At 46.2% G+C, this 23,263-nt stretch overlaps 1 protein-coding gene across 1 annotated transcript in view; it reads right to left on the reverse strand.

Annotated features, from left to right (window-relative positions):
* The window catches only part of TEKT1 (tektin 1), a 213,572-nt gene that overhangs the window by 179,840 nt on the left and 10,469 nt on the right, over positions 1–23,263 (reverse strand). The window contains exon 2 of the mRNA XM_086958477.1: positions 13,466–13,667. Within this exon, the coding sequence (XP_086814603.1) occupies positions 13,466–13,655 (190 nt within the window). The 5' untranslated portion in view covers positions 13,656–13,667. The remainder of the gene's footprint in view (positions 1–13,465; positions 13,668–23,263) is intronic.

Below are 23,263 nucleotides of genomic sequence, written 5' to 3' on the forward strand. Positions count from 1 at the left end.
GTACCAAAGTATTAGAATATACGTTCATCTAAAAAGTCTATTATATTGCACGATAAACCCCTCTTCGAACATACACTCTTACCAAAGACAAACCTGTTTTCACATACAAAATAAATAAGACGTGATACTATGTACAATATCATGAGGGCATCTATATTTATTAAATATAAGAACAAAATATTTCAGAACTAAAATGTCTGACAGGGACACACAAAAGCTAAATGTCTATCATAAAGTGATATATGAGGAGGATGTAATAAGGTATTCCAAAAACTCAGCAAACACAAGAACCGATTATGTCCTAAATGTCAAACATTTTCACAATATAACAATATTTTCTTACATAGAAATCATTCCCCAAATAACAAATATTATCAGTGGCAACATAGCTGTTTATTCACACAAATGTTACACACTCATTAATTCCCTCACCAAGTCTTTCATTCACTTAATTTCTCTGCTTCAGAACTGATAGTGGCTTTGGAAGTTAAGGCTGAGTTATGATTGCAAGTGTATCAGAGTAGTTGAAGACAGTACCTTGAACTGGTAAATTGCTGTCCTTTTTGGCTTTGTATAGGCATGTACAGCTCCAAGTTACCTGGTAGTCCTACATTTCTTACAAAACATGTTTCTTTTAGTTGAAAGTTGTAAATTGTTTGACATATTTTGAGTTTTGAGAAATGAACTCAGAGGCAACCGTGAAACACATGGCAATTACAATCTAGAATTGCATTACAACGTTTGAGCAGACTGGCACTGACGATACTCGATACTGAAGAAAGCTTACATGTATTTCTATGAGTCAACTATCAGCAATCCCACTGAGGCTGTATAATGGCAAATGTTTGACTCTGATTGTTTAAATATGGATTGACTTTATTAGCACTTGCTATTTAATATCTACCTACTTTAGTATGTTGCCATTTGTAGCTGATTATCACGCTTTAAAATGTAGCAATTAAAGGAAGTACTAGGTACATTAGAAGGCATGCATATATTTATATGGCTTTCACTTTATTAATATTGAAATGTGCTTCAATTTATACAGTAGCAGAATAATATGGTTTAGTGCACTTTTTTTCCGTTAGAGTCGATGTTATTCTGTGTCTGTTAATTAAATTGCATAGCACGCACACTATTAATGTTGTGTACATACTACAATGACTTTTACATCATTTGATTAATTGTAATGTTGGAACATCTGTAGATCTAAGGGGCATCAAACAAGAAAATGGTCAGCATAAATGTATACATTTTCTGCCTTGATTAATGTTCTATGCACTTTCAATGCACCTTAGTATTTACTAATAGTTGTGAGATGAGAGTATCGATTAATGAGGATACATTAGTAGGTGTAACTTGGCTGAATCATTCCTTTTGGCAATAACCGCGGAGTCTGCCAAACTGTATCAGGTTTGATTGTCTTTCCAACACCCGATAAACGGTAGTACTCTTATTGAGTATGAAATGTATGATCTTTTGAAAAACAAAGGATGATGTGTTACCTTACTGGAATGCAGAGGATTCTTTGGTTGACCATGATGGCTCATTGAGAATATCCTCGAGTTCACCCGGCTTTTAAAATGAATGCGCTGCTAAAACCTTTTTTGTACACGAAAGAGAATTGTTCTAAGAAAAAGCATTTTAGACCTAGGAGCTTCAGGTGAAAAGAAATGGTATTAACTTCATCTTGGGCTTTAGAAGAGGTTTAGCAGGAAGGGAGTTCCAAGATGTCATGGATGCAAACGAGAAAGCTTGATTTAATGTTTGAGACTACGTTTGAGACATATGCAGTAATGAGTTCGAGGGTATCTTTAAATTTTGTCAATCTAGAGCCTGTTGCAATGTATAAAGTGTTTGCTTGACCGTCTGGACCTCGGTGAAAGCGGTTGCTCCCACCACGCTCCCTGGCCCCAAGAGCTGGCAGATTATCCCTGTGGTATCGTAGCCTATCTCTGAACATAGCGCATTATAGCGCCAAACCTCGCATTACGATCTCTGTTCACTTTGAAGCGCAACTTGGGCTTAATTGATTCTGCTGCCGCCTTTTACATTGTGCATTGTGTGCTGCTTTAAACGCTGTTTTGTTGAAGCTACCGCCGCCTCTAGCATATTACTTCGTGCTGCTTTGTATGCTTGTGGTGCTTTGCATCCTCCTCAGCCCCAGTTTCACTTTCCCAGGAGCCATTTTCTCGTGTTTGTTTTGCCTTCCTTTGGCCCGCCTACCCTCCCCGCTACCGCCTCCCAGCTGACCCGCCCACCCACGAACATCAAGCGCTACCCCTCCTCCCTGCAGCTGTGACCGTCTGGACCTCGGTGAAAGCGGTTGCTCCCACCACGCTCCCTGGCCCCAAGAGCTGGCAGATTATCCCTGTGGTATCGTAGCCTATCTCTGAACATAGCGCATTATAGCGCCAAACCTCGCATTACGATCTCTGTTCACTTTGAAGCGCAACTTGGGCTTAATTGATTCTGCTGCCGCCTTTTACATTGTGCATTGTGTGCTGCTTTAAACGCTGTTTTGTTGAAGCTACCGCCGCCTCTAGCATATTACTTCGTGCTGCTTTGTATGCTTGTGGTGCTTTGCATCCTCCTCAGCCCCAGTTTCACTTTCCCAGGAGCCATTTTCTCGTGTTTGTTTTGCCTTCCTTTGGCCCGCCTACCCTCCCCGCTACCGCCTCCCAGCTGACCCGCCCACCCACGAACATCAAGCGCTACCCCTCCTCCCTGCAGCTGTGACCGTCTGGACCTCGGTGAAAGCGGTTGCTCCCACCACGCTCCCTGGCCCCAAGAGCTGGCAGATTATCCCTGTGGTATCGTAGCCTATCTCTGAACATAGCGCATTATAGCGCCAAACCTCGCATTACGATCTCTGTTCACTTTGAAGCGCAACTTGGGCTTAATTGATTCTGCTGCCGCCTTTTACATTGTGCATTGTGTGCTGCTTTAAACGCTGTTTTGTTGAAGCTACCGCCGCCTCTAGCATATTACTTCGTGCTGCTTTGTATGCTTGTGGTGCTTTGCATCCTCCTCAGCCCCAGTTTCACTTTCCCAGGAGCCATTTTCTCGTGTTTGTTTTGCCTTCCTTTGGCCCGCCTACCCTCCCCGCTACCGCCTCCCAGCTGACCCGCCCACGCTCCGCCCCCTCCACTGTCCATATATGTCTGATGGTCCCACGCGCAGCGTCCACGCGCTTCGGCCACGCCGAAGGTGCGCCAAAGGTAAGCCCGTCTACGCCCGTCCGCGCCTGGACCGCGCCCAGCGCCAGACCCCCTGCCCCTCGCGCCGCCCAACCCTCCCGCATTACCTACGATGCCGCCACCCTCCTAGCCCTTAACCCCGGTCGCACCCCCAACTGCGTCCAAGCCGCTCCTGGACAAACCCATGGCCCTTTCTCCTGCTACTCCTGCAAATTCAGCGGCACCAACAACATCTCCGCTACGACCACACCACAGACTCCCGACCCCAACCACCTACAATGCATCCTGCTCAACACCCGCTCGGTCCACAGACACGCCATTGACCTATGGAATCTACTAGACACCATTTCTCCAGACGTCGCCTTCCTAACGGAAACATGGATGAACGCTTCCTCCGCACCAGACATCACCATTGCCATCCCTGAAGACTATAAGATCACTCGCAAAGACCGTACCAGCCACACAGGAGGAGGAATCGCTATCGTCCATAAGAAATCAATCCGCATCTCAACCAGCTCTGACGCCAACCTCGCCAACTCCGAACACCTTCACTTCCAAATACACATCGACCCCAAGACCACACTCAGAGGCACTCTCCTCTACAGACCACCAGGACCCCGCGCCAAATTCAGCGAAGACATCACGGAATTCACCACTCCACACGCGCTCCCCTCCAAAGAATACATCCTTCTGGGAGACCTCAACTTTCACCTTGAAAAGATCAACGACCGCAACACCACCACCCTCTTGGACAACCTCGCCAACCTCGGACTTAAACAACTGGTCACTTCCCCCACCCACATCGCAGGCCACACACTCGACCCCATCTTCACCTCCAGCAACCATGTCTCCTTCAGCCACACTACGGATCTCCTCTGGACTGACCACAGCTGCGTTCACTTCACCTACAACAAGCCCAAACCCACCAACCACCTCCAACCAACTCTGCAAAGAAACTGGAACAAAATCTCCACCGACCAGATCTCCTCATCGCTCCTTCTAAACACCCCAGCCCACTCCTCGGACCCAAACCTAGCCGCCGCCAACTTCACCCTTTGGTTAACCAACACCGCCGACACCTTAGCACCACTGAAAAAACGTCAAAGCAAACCTGGCAACAAGAAGGCCTCATGGTTCAATGATGATCTTAAGAAGTCCAAGAAACTCTGCCGCACCCTTGAAAAAGCTTGGAAAAAAGACCCAACCACCAGCACCAAGGACGCCTTCAAAAACGCCACCCGCACTCACCACCAACTAATCCGAAAGGCCAAGAAAACAGCATTCAAAGATCGACTTGACAACAACGCCCACAACAGCAAGGAACTTTTCAACATCGTCAAGGAGTTTTCCAATCCCTCGGCCAACTCCAACGACATCACCCCCTCTCAAGCCCTCTGCGACTCCCTAGCCTCATTCTTCCACAACAAGATTGCAGACATCCACAACAGCTTCGACAACCAACCCGGAGTCCAACCCACCCAACCACATGCTGAACACTCTCCCCCCGCGAACACCCTTAATGACTGGAACCCAATCTCCACCGAGGACACCATCCGCCTGATGAACTCCATCCACTCAGGATCCCCCACAGACCCATGTCCTCACCACATCTTCAACAAAGCAGACTCCGTCATAGCACCACAACTCCGAGACGTCATCAACTGCTCCTTCAACTCCGCCACCTTCCCGGAAAACTGGAAACACGCTGAACTCACCGCCCTTCTGAAAAAACCCACAGCGGACCCCACCGAACTCAAAAATTACCGCCCCATCTCGCTCCTTCCATTCCCGGCCAAAGTAATCGAGAAAGCTGTCAACAACCAGCTCGCCGCTTTCCTCGAAGCCAACAAATCCCTCGACCCCTCACAATCTGGCTTCCGAGCAAAACACAGCACCGAGACCGCCCTCATCGCAGCAACAGACGACATTCGAACTCTACTGGACAATGGAGACACAGTCGCCCTCATCCTCCTCGACCTCTCTGCAGCATTCGACACAGTCTGCCACAGCACCCTTTTACAACGCCTCAGCAACATCGGAATACAAGGAAAAGCACTTGATTGGATCACCTCGTTTCTCACCGGAAGAACCCAGAGAGTCCGCCTTCCACCATTCAAATCCGAGGCCACGGAAGTCATCTGTGGCGTACCACAAGGATCCTCACTCAGCCCCACCCTCTTCAACGTATACATGAGCCCCCTCGCGGCCATCGCCCGCCAACACAACCTCAACATCATCTCTTACGCGGATGACACTCAACTAATCCTCTCTCTCACCAAGGACCCCAGCACCGCCAAAACTAACCTTCACGAAGGAATGAAAGAAGTTGCTGAATGGATGAAACACAGCCGTCTGAAACTGAACTCAGATAAAACAGAAGTCCTCATCCTAGGTACATCCCCCTCTGCATGGGACGACTCCTGGTGGCCGGAAGCCCTTGGAAAAGCACCCATCCCGACAGACCACGCATGGAACCTAGGCGTTATCCTGGATTCTTCACTTTCAATGAACAGACAAGTCAGCGCCGTATCCTCATCCTGCTTCAACATTCTTCGCATGCTCAAAAAAACATTTCGCTGGATCCCCACCGAAACCAGGAAAACAGTCACCCATGCTCTGGTCACGAGCCGACTGGACTACGGAAACACCCTCTACGCAGGTACCACCGCTAAACTCCAGAAGAAACTCCAACGAATCCAAAACGCCTCAGCCAGAATCATATTAGACATCCCACGCAACGAACACACCTCTGGTCACCTGAAAGACCTCCACTGGCTACCCGTCAATAAGAGAATCACTTTCCGACTGCTAACCCACGCACACAAATCACTCTACGACATCGGACCACATTGCCTCAACTCACGACTGTCCTTCTACACCCCCTCCCGCCAACTACGTTCTTCCAGCCAAGCCCTCGCCACTGTACCTCGCATCAACAAGACCACCATAGGAGGCAGATCCTTCTCATACCTGGCTGCTAAAACATGGAACTCACTCCCCACTTACCTTCGCCTTACCCAGAACCACCTAGCATTCAGAAAGCAACTTAAAACATGGATATTTGACAAGTAATCCTCCTCCCCCTCCTTAGCGCCTTGAGACCCTCTGGGTATGTAGTGCGCTATATAAATTATCTGACTTGACTTGACTTGACTTGCTTGGTAGAGACCACATAGTAAAATCAGTAAAGAGGAATAGAATTTGATTGGGCAGGTGGTTTTACCAAAACAAAGTTAACACAGTTAGAATTGGCTTCACTGTATCCTCAATTGAAAGGATTGCCTGCAGGTGCTGCTATAAACTCATTGCTGTCACATCTAATCTTCAGCTCTCTGGCTCATGTGGCCAGAAACTTACCTTTACCCATAGAGTACAAGCATAAAACCATAAGCCACCTGGATAACTCTGCTGCTACTACAGTTCAACCATCAGGTTTAACTCAGGTTGTCTCTGGTGGTTCTTTGCTATCTGGATTATTGAAACACTATACACATGCCACATACCCAGAAAATTGAAGGTCAAAATTATATGCACCACTCACCAAGCTTACAAGCTAAACAGCCTAACAACAGAAATTGCCCCACACTGGGCCCTGTAGAGAGTTTCAACTAAGGCAAATGTGTCAAACCAAATTCAAGCTGGTCAAGCAGGAAGCCAAAATCACCACCATACAGGGCAGTCATGGCTGCAACTCTCTGGTTCCCAACATGAGAACCCTATATGACGTTCCCATTTTCTAGAAAGCCCGTTAGATATTTGTTTTCTGGAGGCCTCCACCCTAAAAGTCAAGAACACTGAACCGCAACATGAGTAATTGAGCACTACCAATCGAGGGGCCACCGTCAGTTGCTTGGCAAGAGGAATGAGGCATAAGGCTGGAAAGAGAGTTGTACACCAAACATTTCTTGCCAGATAAAACTGCAAACATATTGTCTGGATCTGGGTGGCTAAGTTATGAGCTGAAGGACTCATACTCCCAAAGTTACTAATCGCCACATCGGCTAAGTTTGCTATTGACACGCAACTGACTATAAACGCAAATGCAATGGTTAATTTTTAAAATAATATGTGCCAGGGCTCTCATCAAGGAGGACACAGCAGCTTGCAGTATCTATTGCCCCTGCCAGTGCTGCCAGTTATAATACCCAGACAGCTACTAACCATCACACTCCTACAAGTGTGACAATTCATACTATTCAAGGTCCCCAAAGCTTTAAGAATGGATTGGGTGGCACATATTAGTGTTTGTTAATGTATATTAAAGGAATAAAAAGCTGTTATTGTGCTCTTACCCAAATGTGTAAGACAGCACCACCAGGTGATAGACTGTCACAAGTGCTGGTGCTAAGAATTAAGTGCAGGTGCTGAGCACCGCAAACCACTGGCTCAAATTAAGCACTGCACTCATGATAAACCGTATCTTGTGTAGCTAACTTTAATCCTTGTTCATTCTGCAAAATCTTCTGATTTGCGATCTATTGTGCAATTCTAGCCTGTTTTGAGGTTTGACTATGGAAATTACGTGTTAGTTGACATTACAAATCCTTCTTAGATTCCTAAAGCAGTGCTATATTTCATGACTAAATGTGGGCTGGACTGTTTCCATTAGAGCAAGGTCAAGACTGATTTGCATATGGTTGGGTCGAAACTGAAGTGTCATGGTGTGTGCAATAATGATGGAATTAATTACCAGTGACTGAGAATCAAGTGTTCTAGCCATCCTCTTTTTGTATACTTTAACAATTTGCTATACAGCTGGTTTCCCAAAAAAGAGGTATAACCATGTAACACGAGTGTTGCTTCATCATCTTCGTCTTTTTAGGTCACCCTTGCCAGACAGCACTAGCTTGAAAAGGCCTACTGTTGTCTTTCAAAGAACTTACAGGGTGTTTTATTGTCACACTTATTTACGTGCTTCATATTTGACAGCTATTCTTGTCCATCTCTTGTGTTTGTCCCTCTCCTCAGCATAGCCTCCTTACTATCCCGTGGCTTGACTGACTTGTATCCTCCCACAGTTCACTTTAAGGCAACCACTTTTTTTGTGCTTAAGCACTTTATGAGAGTGCATGTTTTCCAGCTCTCTCTCTTGTGTGCTTCACTACCTGCCAAATACCTGCCCTATACTCCACGATGCGTCGCCGGTCTCGCTCATGTTGAAACCTATCTTTTGTGCTTCTCTCCCACCAAAGTCTCCCCATGCCCCCACGCTCTGTGCTGCTTTCCTGCTCATGTCACCTGACCCTTGTGTGGCTCTCCCTTGTGTGCTGCTTTCCCCTCCTGAGGTCCACGTGCTGATGCTTCCATCACACCTACTCCCCTCTCCTCTGCTATCCATCACCCCAAAGTATTTTTCTTTTAATATTTTTAGTATTAATTTGGGGGGGTTTAGAGAGAGAAAACCAGGTGGCAATTTGCTACTGCCGTTCCGCATTAGAAAAAGCACTGTGCGCTACTTCTATTTATTTATTTTGAGCTACCCATCAATCAAGTAGTTATAAAGCAAATCACCCATGAGGGTTTTCTAGGAGCTGAAGTCGGTAACTGCTTTGTGGTGACCTGTTCGTGACCTGTTCATTCTAACAGCCAGCCTTGAGTCCTTTTCTGGCAAGGAGAAGGCACTCAACAACTAGGGGAAAAGCATGGAGAAAGCAGTGAAAACGAGGGAAAAGCAAGGAGAAGGCACTCAAAAAAGGGGGAAAGCAAGGAGAAAACAAGGAGTGAGAGGGAAAAGCAATGAAACAGCACTCAAAAAAAGGGGGAAAGGCAGGAGAAAAATGTGAAGATGAGGGAAAAGTAAAGAGAAGGTACTCAAAAAGCGAGGGAAAAGGGAGAAAGCAGTGAAAAATGACGGAAAAACAATGAGAAAGCACTAAAACGAAAAAACGGGGAAGAAGCAGGGAAAAGACAGTTTCAAGAGCGATGTAACAGCATGTGGAGACATAGGACTGAGATCTATCTTGGATTGCTAAATAAAAAAATATGGTGTCTGCATTATTTTAAATGTATATTCATGTGCATCCATCACCATGCATCCGGGCACCTAAAAATGACATCATGGCTGTAGCCAAGTCATTGTGCTTTTTTTCACTTTCGTTTTTGTCCATGCTGCACAGAATCTTGGAACTGTTCATTTTTGCAAAAGGCATTGGCAAAGTCAATAGATTCTAAAGCGAGATCTATTGTCTTTGCCAAGTCTTCTTTATAATTAACCTCGCTCCATGTAAAGAGCTTGTTCAAACTATAAGGCTTGTAAAATTCTACAGTGACCTATTTGGTCACACAATTTAAAATCCCTCAAATAGTCCTTGAAAGTCACAGAGCAAAAAACCTAGCACCCTAAAACCCCACTGATGTCAATTCTAAAATCCACTTTGTTTTCTATCAGTAATATTTAATAACTCTGAATGTTTGATGACAAATGCTTGCATTATTGGCACTGATCAAATTTGTTTCCTGAACCTAGTGATGCTCTGTAAGTGATAACTGTAATCCAAAACATCTTATGGTGAGTAAGGTAGGTACAGGTTGTGTCACAGCTCGGAGAAAAAAAGGGTGAGCCACGAAAAGAACATTATGTGTTGACTGACACTATTTTAGTTGATGAACACTCTGCTCCTGATTTAGAGTTTGCCATCTCCCTTATAACAAGTGCTATAGGATATAATTAGGGTTCCTGTTTTCTGTATTTACAGATTTTTACATATAAATACAGGTAGAAAGCATTGTGTTTCTTGTCTGCATTTATTTTTAAAAGTGAGAAAATACAGATGATTTGGCTTCTTTTGAGTGACTTACCATGCCGAGGTGCACGCCGCCGGAGATTAGGAATGACTGATACGGTCTGTCGGGGTCGGGACAGTGCATAAAGAAAACACCCCGTTAGAGACGCTTAAAACAGAAACATTTCCCTCGCAAGGACCACTTCTGCACTCCATGGTTTTACAAAAAAACTGGGGGCTAGGCCTATAGCGGCATTAATGAAGATCTATAAAGCAAAATGCCTTGCAGTGGCCACATATGGTAGCCCAATTTGGGGCTACATTGCGCCGGATTGTTTACAGATTACTGAAAATAAATTTTTGAGATCTGTTCTTTCAGTACCACAGTCTTCTCCCTCATATACTATTCACTCTGAACTTGGGGTGGGCTTCATTTCTGACACGATAAAAATGGCTCCTATAATATGTTGGTTGAAGACCTGGTTAAACCAGGAAATTCCCTTGAATCATATTATACTGAAAGATTGTCTCCATTTGGATAATAACAACAAGATTCAATGGTTGACATATATTAAAAACAGTCTTTTTAAATTAGGGAGACTAGAGCTTTCTTCGTCTCCAGAGTCAATAACATCAAAGGACATTGCACTGATTAAGGGTGCCATGGGTCAAATGCTGAGTTTGGAGAGAGAAGAATTGGAACTGAAAAAAATCACTGTGAGTGCCAACTTTATTATGTCTAACCCACCAGGACCCGAACTTTATCTTACCCTGGTTAATCGTCCATACCATAGGTTCCTTCTAACACGCTTTTGTCTTAACATGATTTATTTGAACCTTGGTTATTTTCCTAATTGGAGCACCCCTGAAAATGCTATGCCGTGTTCATGTGACAATTTTTCCATCCAGAATACTATGCATTTTTTAATGTTCTGTGGTCACTACACGGAATTAAGGTAGAAATTCTTGGTCCCAATCTTAAAGGAGGCTGGGTTCTTGTAGGTTAAGCCTGCCCTCTTTTACTTGCAATTACTACAGACCCCGAGGATTATATTTCATGTTGCTAGTTTTTTAGTGGGTGCTGCTAGGATTAGAAATAGGATAACGACTGATTGATTATTTCTTGATGAACCCGGATGTAGCTCTATATAATGTTTGCATAGTGAAAAATGGTAGCCAGGGTAACTAAATTGATAGATGTTTTTTATTCTTTTAATTATGATCTTTTTAGATGAATTACTATGGAACATTTTTAAGGTTTAAATACTCTGTTTTTACTGTGTCTATTTAATGTATATTATTCTGTTTTTATTGTGTAAAATAATGTAATTCATGCATGTTTTTGTATAGTACTATTGTCTTTTTATGATATTGATTTATCGAAATAAAATATTCTGACTGACTGACTGACTGACTTGCAGGCCAATAGCTGTACATATTGGCAGCATGGGTAGTTAGAAACCTGAATGAGATGTGCATGAATTAGTGCATATCTGAACATGTATGTGTGATATTATGCTAACTTTTTTCATGTGGGTTTAATATTTTAGTATATTTTTTGCTGTGTGATGTGCTAAAACCCATTAGGTCTGAAAGTTTGAAAGCACGTTTAGCCGATAAATGTGGAAAAACATCACCTCTTCTTTTCTCAAAACACAAAATAAATATGGGTAAGTACCAATAAGCTGGTTAAAAAATAAATATTGATAAATACAGATGGAAATGTTCAAAAAATAAATACCGTAACGCCGGGAGCACTAGATATAAAGCACTTGTAATAAGGTGGACACAGGTTTGTGATGGAATAACCAGTTCACCAAACCTTAAATCAGCCATCAATTAATAATACATAATATTCATTGTTAAATGTTGAGAAGAAACTGTAATTGTGTGACAGCTCTATTAGCAGTGATTTTACACCTTCACTGTGAACACGCATTTGCTATCTGGAAATTAAGGCCTTATGAATCTAAGTAACAAACTTGAATGTGTTTGCTTCTATATGTCACAATAAACCACAGAAACAGCATTGAGAAATTTCTGCAAGAGCAACACACTTGATGGATGATTTGTGATCACTAATTTAGGTGAATGAACTTAAGTACGATATACACAAAACCACAGAAAAATAATGTTTATGAAGTTTTAAAATTACAAATTACTAGCAGAGTTTGCATAAACTAGAATAGTGACCCTAATGAATACACTGTCCTTCGCTTATGGAATATAAATAAACAAGAACAAAGTGCTGTTTAGACGATCCAGAAAGAGCCCCTTGACCTTCAGAATGTTAGCATCATATCATTGTAAGGCCCTGTATTGGACTGTTTTCAGAGTTTTTTAGGCAAAGTAAGACCGCACCTTTGTTGTCTCTTATTTTCTTACCCTGTGGGGTGCTTAGAGACTGCCATTTGCTTCCCATTGGTTGGCTTCATCAGTCACATTAACTTGCTACTTATTAATCAGGTTTCATAGGCTTGTCGCAGTTTTTCAAGTACTCATTTTTCAGGCACTACTTTTTACTTTTGTTTAAGCACTCCACAAGAACGTGGGCCTGTTTCATTTGTCTCCCTCGTGTACTTCTCCCTCCTGTTTGGTTCTCTCCAGTCCTTATCACCCTCTCTCCCTACATTGTCCATGTGCTTGCTCTACCCTCTGCTGTCCATATGCTCGACCCCAGTCTCTCTCGTCCATGTGCTTGCTCGAGCCCCTAGTCCATTCTCTGTTGTCTGTGTGCACTCAGCTGCTTCTGGCCACCCTTTGCTGTCTGTAGGTGCCCTCATTCCTTCTCGTCTGCCCTCTCCCCCAGCTACATCCTTCTCTTCACCCTGCCTCCCTCTGAGTTGCCTAAGGAGAGCACACAGCTATAAATAAAAATAAGAGATGTGACGCTACAAGGGGTTGCCACGTCACAGCACTTTTTTAAATTAGTTTTAGCCATGCTGCACAACAGCCACATTGCTGTGCAACATGGCTCCAAAACATTGCCAAAGCCACTAGCGTTCACAGGCAACACCAATTGGATTTGTCAATGCTTGTTTATAGTTTAGGTCTAAATAGTTAGTAGTAGAGGAAGAGGCTGTTGAGGAGTGATCAGGCCATAGAAGCGGAAATAGGGTAGACTGTGGATGATAAAGTAAAAGTGTTGATATTCCTCATACCATTCATTCAAAGATGGTACAACATCTGTTTTCCAATACTGATTCTCAAGTATTGGAAAACAGATGTTGTACCATCTTTGGATGAATGGTATGAGAAAATGAAGAGAGTAAGGAAAAGTGAATTTACATATGCACAAAGAATTGGGGGACTGCGTAAATTTGAAAAAATATGGGGGACGTATTTCGATTAAATTTCTATGTATGTTTCTGGATATGAAATTTCTTCTCTCAGGCCTTATCCTTTTTTCTGAGATGATGTAATATTTTATTGTTCGTTCTTCAGCATATCATTGTGTTTTTTCTGATTTTTTGTAATTAATGTTATGAATGAATTGTCAAGATCTGAATAAAAATTTTTTTTTAAAAAAAGAGTATTCCTCACCTAGCTTCTTGTTGACGTCACTCTGAGTCCTCTGTGTTGTCTTTTCTATTTCCTCCACCAGCCTCTCGCTCTCTGCTGTGAGTCGCTCTGACCGGGATCTCTGTTTCTCCGCATTCGAGTATCGAGTCTGGTTGGCAAGCGTCCACTCCTGGGGAAGGAACTTCGGTGGCAGTTGGACTAACTTTGCCATGATGTTTCAATCCTACATGCAAAAAGAAAGAACACTGTTGAACCCTTTCATTGTGTGTCGACTCATGGACAGTGTATGAGTCCAGTCCTTGAAAAGCATACTTCGCTTCCACTCACAATGATGCGAGCATGAATTAACAATTAGCCTAGGGTTTGAACGTGAATACAAAATATGGTAAAAAAAAATCGTATTCTCTTCAAACATCTCCTAGAACTGATGACAATGGAGCGCCTCATTTCGAAGGGATTTTAGCTGCACAGGGTACGGCATGGGGAGGATTACTGGCTGCACTCATAGTCTCCAGAAAATTGTGCAGACCACAGCAGGCTGATAATCTCACCTGTTCCATTATCTATCTCACTGTAGTCACAGAGTCAGAAGGTCCACAATGTATAATAAAGGGTGAGCTCACCAGGATCTTTTACAAGTTGCTGAACTGTTGAAATGCAACCTGGTCTATCACATTACTGCAGACATGTCAAATGATGGTACCCTTGGGATATCAAAGAAAACATGGAAAATTGCGTTTGTTTTGCCTTCGTAAAGGAATGCGGGGCATATTACCAAGCAATAGCGATAATTATCGCTATTGCTTGGTTAGAGACAAAAAATTACCACTGAGATGCAGTGATTTTTATGGCAGATAAACCTTGGTATTACCAAGGTTTATCGCAAATGCGATAAAAAACGGCCGCAATGCATGAATATCGCTGAAAAGTCAGCGATATTCATGCATTACCGAGCTAATGCACCTGCCATTGGATAACATGGCTAAGAACTGCTCAGGGCAGGTGTTAGCTTTTGGAGATATTCGCGCTTAGCGCGAATATCTCCAAAAGTTGGTAATAGGAGATAGCGATGTTAGCGACTGTTTCCAGTCGCTAACATCTTGGCACGCCCACTTTGCATGTCATTAGTGCTAAATATCACTGACATGCAAAGTGGGGCCCAAGATGGTCGCTATCTCCTACTAGCTGTCGCTAACTGGTGTTAGCTACAGCTAGGTAATAGGGAGATAATTTTATCTCTGCTTTCTTGGCTTTTAAAGCCAAAAAAGCGGAGATAAACCCCCCTGATAATATGCCCCGACATTTCTTCCACAACAGGGTTGGTTATCTTGAAATAGAAAAGGCATTAAAGCATCCAATCCCAGGTCACACTAACATTAAAATAGGCTAGATGGAGGACTAGCTGTCACTGAGACTTGAGACACAGAGGAACATGAGCTAAGAAAAAAGGATATCCTTTTAAGTCATTGCATTTCCTGACCTTGACTGGGGCCATGGTATCACGCAATAGAGAACCAATAAACAGTGTTGAAAAGGGTAGGCTGTGCTATGGAACAAGCATTGGTAAAGTCAATCAGGCTCACTTTGCCATTGCTTACTAACGGCCGGAACTAGCTTTGCCAGTGCGTTACAATGGCAGTACAAGCATCTTATACTGTTCTTTTGCTATCTTCTAAGAAGTTCCAATGAGTTCAACTTCTGCATCACTATACTAAAGGAACTGACAAACTCAACAAGGAGAAAATCCAACTCCAAACACAGCACAGCCTGAACGTTCTTTCTTGAATATTACAACAAGGCGATCTTCCTCGCCAAATATGAGAGGTTTCCCACCATCTACAACCTCTGACAGGAGGTTTTCAGTTTCCTATACACCAATGCAACAATATGGATGTCATAAAACATCCATATTCTTGCACACCTCGCTCAGGGTCCTAAACCCAAAAACTGGGCACCTCTGTATTTTCCTTCTCACTTGGGAACTCTAAGACTATTGTGGCAATAAGTCAATGTCTGTATTATTTAATCATTAAATTAGAATATTCCCAATTAGATGAATTCACAGCCATCTTAACTTATCCCATCTCAGACTTAACACAGCCTTTCAGTCATTCAGGTTGGACTAACGTTGTAACAGGTTAAGTGACAATTATTACTCTTTCAGGACTTAGTGCTACATGCAGGCCACCACAAAAAACACCACAGTAAGCCAGATAGCAACAAATGATTTGAAAAATGGACTACAAACTAATATTAAGAATGAGTCACGCAACAAAGTATAGGATTATTTCACTTATCATCCTGAATGTTAGCTATCGCCAAGTATACAACAGCTAAATGTCTAGAACTTAACAGTGATACAACTGACGTTCTGCTACTTGTTCGTCAGCCTCTCTCATCTGGTCGTCTGCATGGTGGCCTCCTGAACTAGGCTCCTTCCCCACACCATTCTTGGAAGCTAACCACATAGGAATGTATTTGGATCCTGACTTATCCTTCAAAACTCAGATTACTTGCACTTCTTCTGTCTGCTTTCTATATGTTCACATGCCTAGGGAAACTCTGCATTTCAAATCCATTGCTTCTCACAAACCTGTCATCCAATCTCATCTTTCTGCATAACTCAATTATATCAACTCATCTTATCTGGGTCTTCCTGAATGCTTAGGGCCCCATTAGGATGGCGGGCGGATCGCCCCTGCCAGGCCGGCGGTAGCCACCGCCGGCCTGGCGGGGCGATCCGTCCGCCATCCGTGCCGAAATGACCCCCCGCCATATTATCATGGCTGGGGGTCCGCGGCGGACGGAAAGACCGTCCGCCGCTTTTCCGCCCAGGTCGCCTTGCGACCGGGCGGAAAAGGGTTCTATATGGTGGCGGTGTCTATCAGACACCGCCAGCCATTTTAGAATGGGCATTTTCCAATGCCTTTCCGGGGCGGCATTGCGGCCACAGAAAGGCATGCAGAGTCTGCTTTGGAGGGCCGTTGCGGTCCCCCAGGGACTCCGGGGGGGTGGGGGTGCACATGTGGGGTGTTAGACCTGTCAGCCCTTTGGGTGGTCCTTCCTTATTTTTTCTTTTTTTCTAACTCCCATTTTTGCGTCCACTATTTTTTTTTTGTGTTGGCTTAAAAACTCCGGGCACACCATCATCACTAATTAGTGGTGGGCCGCAGGTGCTCCTTTCAAAATAGGGGAGAGTAGGCGCTCTCACAAAATGGTGGCCTGTCTAGATTTACCTCACAGACTTGGGCCATAGGGTGACATGAGGGGTTCCAGAACCTTCTGGTCCACTCTAGTCACTCTGGGCCCAGGCTATATAAGGTGGAATGTTGGGCGGCCATTTTGGGATTGTATGTGTAGAGAGTGGCCAGGCTGGAGTAAAGGCTGTGGAGTGAGGAGGTTGGCACACTGAGGGGGTTTGATTGCCTTTAGGGGCTGCTTCCCCTTCTTGTTGATGCTACCCCCGTCCGTTGACCTGACCCTGCAAGAACTTTTCATCTGGTACCACAACACCATCGGTGCCGCCATCGAGAAAGAGGCCTTGGACTACCTCTGGTAGGGCGGCCAGGACGTGGACTGAGGGTAATTAACCTGGCAGGTGAGGGTGAGAGGGGCTGCCTCCTGTGTGAGGCTAAGACCTCTACAGGTTAGTCCCTTGCTCTTGCTGTCACCCAGTGCCCCGGCACGTCCAATCTCCCAGCTGCCTTGACGTGTCCCACCTGAGCCTGCCTTCTGTAACAAAGCACTTACTGAATCATCGCCACAGACTCCGGGTCGTCCTGCACTCCCCGCGCTTGTGTGGCCTCACCGCCGCTGGCCATTGGAATTCCTGTGGTGGGGGCGCTGCTCTTGTAAATTGGAGCTGGCGGCGCCCTCATGCCTGGTCCAGTGTTAGGTTAACGGGAGGCGGGAATGTGTCTCAGGCCTTGTTGGACTGCCGGTCCCCCGCTGAGGAGAACCTGGGAGCCGTCGTTGACAGGGAGTGCGCTGCATCGGAGTCGGTTGCCAGGCAGCTGAGGCCTGGATAGAGCCCCGCTCCGACGTTAACAAGGAGAGCGCCGGAAAGAGTGACTGGAGGGAGGTGCGTCTCACGGAGGCCTCTGCTGGGCCTAGTGTATGTCTGGACTCCCTGCCCCACGAAGGAAGAATGAATGGTGGGGCCAGGAAGCTGTAATCAGCAGAACCACACTGGGGGTTCCCTTTTCTTAAGAGATCTGTAAACTAAGGATCGGCTGCTGATCCATCTGTAGCTATCCAGGAACCAGGTCATTTCGGAATAACCAACTGAAGGCATGTTGACTCACAAGGATTAATGTGTACCTCGCCTGACTAAACGTATGATCTTTAACTCTTTTTTAAGTCTAATGCATGTTCAGTCTTCACTAAGTGAATGCACTTCGTAACTGATTGTATGCTTATGTGACTTAATGAAATTACCTGCCTTCTCCATTCTAGGCATTACTTGGCTTGATAATTAATGTAAACATCTGCTTCATTCTTGCTAATGTGACTTACTATTGATTTGCCTATAGGCCTTTCCCTAATCATTTTTATATTTAAATGAGTCATTACCTGAAATGGACTTTTTCATCTACCCTGCTGATTAGTACTATGGCTGAATAAGGGTCACTAGTGTTACATGAGTTTGTCATTCATGTGTTCACAGGAACAGGAACTTTAATGGTGAAGCATTTAAAATGATGATTTGTTATTGCTGTCACAACTGAAAATCAAATTTAAAGGAAAGATAAAGCTTTTCTACCTTTTCTAAATACGGTGTGGTGTCATTTTTGGTGGAGGTACGCTGGGGTGCTGTGTTGAGTGTGGCGCAAGTATGACAAGTTGCCTTGGAGTTAGGCCTTCCCATTTTGTGCCAGGCTACCCTAGGTGGACCGGTGACCCCAGGTCCAACATATTGGTGTTCAGCGGTGGGATTAGGACTTGTGCTTGCGTTCACTTGACAGCGGCCCAGTGTGCACCACGCACCCTACACCTGAATTTTTGTTTTTCTTTTCTGATTGGAGTTTTGTCCTAATTGGTCTCCCTAATTGGATATTTTTGGTTTTTCCAAATTATCCCTGTCTGGTGGTTTGACCAGAATCCTGTTTCGTATTATTGAGGTCCTATCTGGCAGGATGGAGTTCGAGCTGGTTAACTTGGAGAATACAGTAACACAGCTGAGGGACTTTTGCCAAGAAAGGGGGTTGTTCTTTAAGCGAGGTGCAAAAAGGGCAGAGTTTCAGACCAGCTTATGAGCATGGGTAATGGTCCACCCTGATGGAAAACGGGATGAGGAGGGACTGGAACCTGATACCACCGAGGAGGCAGAACCACTGTTCCCCCCTGAAAGCAGTAATGTGGTTGCAGGACCCAGAACGCCTTCTAGGGCAAGTAGTAGTGTTTCAGGGGGAAGCCTGTCTTCAGCAGAGTTAGCTGACAGGAGGGAGAAGAGACAGCTCATATTGGAGTTAGCCCGGTTAGAAAAGGAGAGGGAGGAAAAGAGGCTCGCCCATGAGCTTAACTTAAGGGAGTTAGAACTCAAAGCTCTACAGATAGGGACCCCCAGTAATCCTATTGGTGGCAGCGTACCTAAGGAAGTTACCAGGGAGCCCAGACCCTACCTGCCCAAAGATGTAGTCACCAGTTTTAGTGTAGGAGATGACATTGCCAAATGGTTGGCTGCCTATGAGGTCTCGCTAAGAGTCCATGGGATTTCAGAGTCATTGGAGGGGTGGATTGTATAAGTGCATGCCTCCGGTGGGGAGGGATGCTCTTTTAGCTCTGGAACAGGAGGAACAGACCAATTACCCCACAATGAAGATTGCCTTGATCAGGAAGTGTGGACTGACCCCTGAAAAATATCGGCAGAAATTTCGGAACAGCCATAAACTAACTGCACAAAACTGGGTGGAGTTTTTGGGACTACGCTAAGAAGGCATTAGACGGTTGGGTGCAAGGTAGTGAGGTTACTGATTACGAGGGGTTGTATAATCTGTTCCTGAAGGAGCACCCCCTCGAGAAATGTTTTCCGGAGCTGCATCAACACCTGGTGGACTGTAAGCTGACTAGCCCTATGAAGCTTGCAGAGGAGGCGGACATCTGGGCTAGTACCCGGGTATCCTCAAAGGGAACTGGGGGAATTCCCAAAGGACTGGTCAGGGCGCTCCCCAGAAGAAAGAGGGGGGGAGACAAAAAGAAGGAGTTCTCGAAAGGCCCCCAAAATAGCTGGCAGGGGAAGGGGTCAGGTTTCACTCCCAAGGTTAGCCAACAAAAACCCCCTTATCCTGACCGTAGTCCGCAGCCTATGGTTGTCCGCTGTTACGAGTGTGGCGAGATTGGGCACTATAAGGGGGATACCAAGTGCCCAAAGAGACCACACCCTCCCACTGGAGAAAAAACCCCTGGGGTGGGGAGTGCAGTGCTCGGGGAGGAGCTGCCACTAGACAAGGGAGGTGAGTGGGCAGGGCTAACCCTAGTGTTCCTGGGAGACAGCGAGATGGTTCCTCAGGTCCATGTGCCTCCAAATACCACAAAGTATAGGCAATGGGTCACCATTAACGGCCAGAGAGTGGAGGCTCTGAGGGACACAGGTGCCAGTATGACCATGGTAAGGAGACAGCTGGTGTCCCCAGAGCAGGTGATTCCTAATGTACTCCACCCAGCTGTGATGGCTCATGACAAAATAGGTCACTATCCCTTTGAGTGGGAAGGGGTCACGGGCCTTCTGCGAGTTGCGGTGAGCCCTGCCGTGCCAGTCGATTGTCTGTTGGGAAACGACCTTGAACACAATGCTTGGAAAGAGGTGGAGTTCCAGACACATACAGAAATGCTGGGATCACCTGATTGGACCTGTGCAAGCATGCGGTCCGCGACTGCCCAGAGGGGGAGTTTGCAAGGGCTGGAGCCTGGAACAAAGGCACAGCCAGCTGCCAACAAGGGGAAGATCCGGGGACGGGGAAAAGCTACCTCGACGTCCACACCCCGTGAGATGGATGGGGCACCTGAGGTGGTGGTCCCGGAGTCCACGGAGGGGGATGTTGTTATGTTATGTTATGTTAAAGTTTGTCTTAATATAGAGCTCAGCTACTCCAAAGGAGTGTCCCGGCGCTTTATCAGATTGAGAACAGATGTTTAGGAGCGGGCAGACCAGGCCGAGGACTATTGTACAAAGAGCCATGTCTTTAGCTCTTTCCTAAATTTCAAAAGGCTGGTATTCTGTCTCAGGGGGACAGGCAGGGAGTTCCACAATTTGGGAGCTAGATAGCGAAAGGAACGCCCGCCCAGTCGGACAAGAGGAACAGTTGCCAAGGCCAGAGAAGCTGACCTCAAAGTGCGTGAAGGCATATAAAAAGCCAGCCTGTTTCTAATATATTTGGCTCCAATGCCATGGAGCGCCTTGAAGGCAAGCATGAGAGCCTTAAAAGCAGCGCGCTTTTTGATGGGGAGCCAATAAAGTTTTTGTAACAGTGCCGTTGCGCTTGTTCTGCGATGGAAGCCAAAAATGGCTTTAGCAGCGGCATTCTGTGCAACTTGCAGACGAGAAATGATGAAATTCGGCAGGCCCAGATAAAGCACATTAGAATAATCCAGGCGGGAGCCTATCAAAGCCTGGACCGTCACTTTCCGGTGACATAGAGACAACAACGGGAGGAATTTTCTGAGCATTTTGATGATGCCAAAACACTTGCCCACAAGGCCCATGACCTGGGGTTTCAGTGGAGGACTCCCTGGAGGACTTACCTATCCATGCGGAGTGGCAAGTGGAGGGAGGACCTACCAGGGAGGAGTTTTGTCAAGGGCAGAAGGAGTGCCCTACCCTTGAGGGACTGAGGCGACAGGCTGAAGCCCAGGCAGCAGGTAACATTTCAGGGAACTTCCACATTTACTGATGGATGGCATCCTCTACAGTGAACCCAAGGCTCCGGTGCACGGTTCGTCCCAGGCCTTAGTAGTTCCCCAGCGTTACCGAGCCTTTCTTTTAGAGTTGGCTCACGAAATTCCTTTGGCAGGACACCTGGGCCAGGACAAGACCTTTGCCCAGCTTGTCCCACATTTCTATTGGCCTCATATGAGGGTTGCGTCCGACACTTTTTGTAGGACGTGTGGGTCCTGTCAAGCCAGTGGGAAAACAGGGGTTAAGCTGAAGGCTCCCCTGGAACCACTACCCGCCGTTAGCACCCCCTTTGAAAGGGTGGGCATCGACATTGTTGGGCCACTAGATCCACCTACTTCAGCCGGTCACAGGTTTATCCTGGTACTGATGGATCATGCCCACCGGTACCCAGAGGCTATTCCTCTGAGGACCATTACTGCACCTGCGGTGGCCCGGGCCCTGATGGGGATTTTTACCCAAGTGGGTTTCCCCAAGGAAGTTGTGTCTGATAGAGAAGCCAACTTCATGTCAGCCTACATGCAGGCTATGTGGAAGGAATGTGGAGTCACTTACAGGTTCTCCACCCCTTACCATCCCCAGACCAATGGTCTGGAAGAAAGGTTTAACAAAACCCTGAAGGGCATGATCAGGAGTCTGCCTGAGAGCCTGCGGAGGAAATGGGACATCCTCCTACCCTGTTTGTTGTTCTCATACAGGGAAGTGCCACATAAAGGAGTGGGCCTTAGCCCCTTTGATCTTCTGTATGGGCACCCTGTTAGAGGACCTCTCAGCCTGGTGAAAGATGGTTGGGAAAAGACTCCCAGGAGGCTTCCCCAGGATGTGATGAGTTACATGCTGGCTTTCCGTAGCCAAAGGGCTAAGTTGTGGAAGCAAGCTTCTGACAACCTCGAAGCCAGCCAGGCAGTCATGAAAGAGTGGTAGGACGACAATGCTCACCCCGTGGAGTTGGAGCCTGGACAGAAGGTGTGGGTCATGGAACCTGGAGAGCTTAGTGCCCTCCAGGATCGCTGGTCAGGCCCCTTTGAGGTGGTTGAGAAGAAGGGTAAGGTTACCTATGTGGTGGACCTTAAGACACCCTGGCAGCCCCATCGGATGCTCCATGTCAACCGTCTCAAGCCCCACCATGAGAGATCCGAGGTCATCTTGATGATGATGATGACTGATGGGACAGAGGTAAGTGAGCCTCTCCCTGATCTCTTTGCGTCCCAAGAGAAGGATGGGTCGGTGGAGGGGGTGATCTTCTCACCATCCCTGACTCCCGAACAGCAGAGAGACTGCTGTCAAGTTCTGGAGCAGTATTCCTCGCTGTTCTCTCTTATCCCGGGAAGGACCCACCTGTGTACCCATGATGTGGACACAGCCCACCTGTGAAGTCCAAGTCCTACCGGCTGTCGGATAAGGTGAAGGCAAGCATCCACAGTGAAGTCACTAAGATGTTGGAGCTGGGAGTGATCGAACCTTCAAACAGCCCCAGGTCCAGTCCGTTGGTTCTGGTACCAAAAACTGCCCCAATAGGCACCACCCCAGAACTCAGGTTCTGTGTGGATTACAGGGGATGGAACTCTGTGACAAAGACTGATGTCCATCCTATCCCAAGGGGGGATGAGCTCATTGACCGGCTGGGAGCTGCCCAATACCTAAGTACCTTCGACCTCACATCAGGGCACTGGCAAATCTCCCTTACAGATGGAGCAGGGGAGAGGTCAGCCTTCTCCACTCCTGAGGGCCACTACCAGTGTGTGATGCCCTTCGGGCTCAAGAACGCCCCTGCCACTTTTCAGCGGCTGGTGAACCAGGTCCTCTCCGGTATGGAGGCCTTCTCTGCTGCCTATCTTGATGACATTGCTGTCTTCAGCAGCAGCTGGGAGGACCATTTGTGTCACCTCCAGGCAGTCCTTCAAGCCCTGCAGCAGGCAGGCCTGACA

The sequence above is a fragment of the Lissotriton vulgaris genome, chromosome 2_1, assembly GCF_964263255.1.
Source record: "Lissotriton vulgaris chromosome 2_1, aLisVul1.2, whole genome shotgun sequence".
In the NCBI taxonomy this organism is placed as follows: domain Eukaryota; kingdom Metazoa; phylum Chordata; class Amphibia; order Caudata; family Salamandridae; genus Lissotriton; species Lissotriton vulgaris.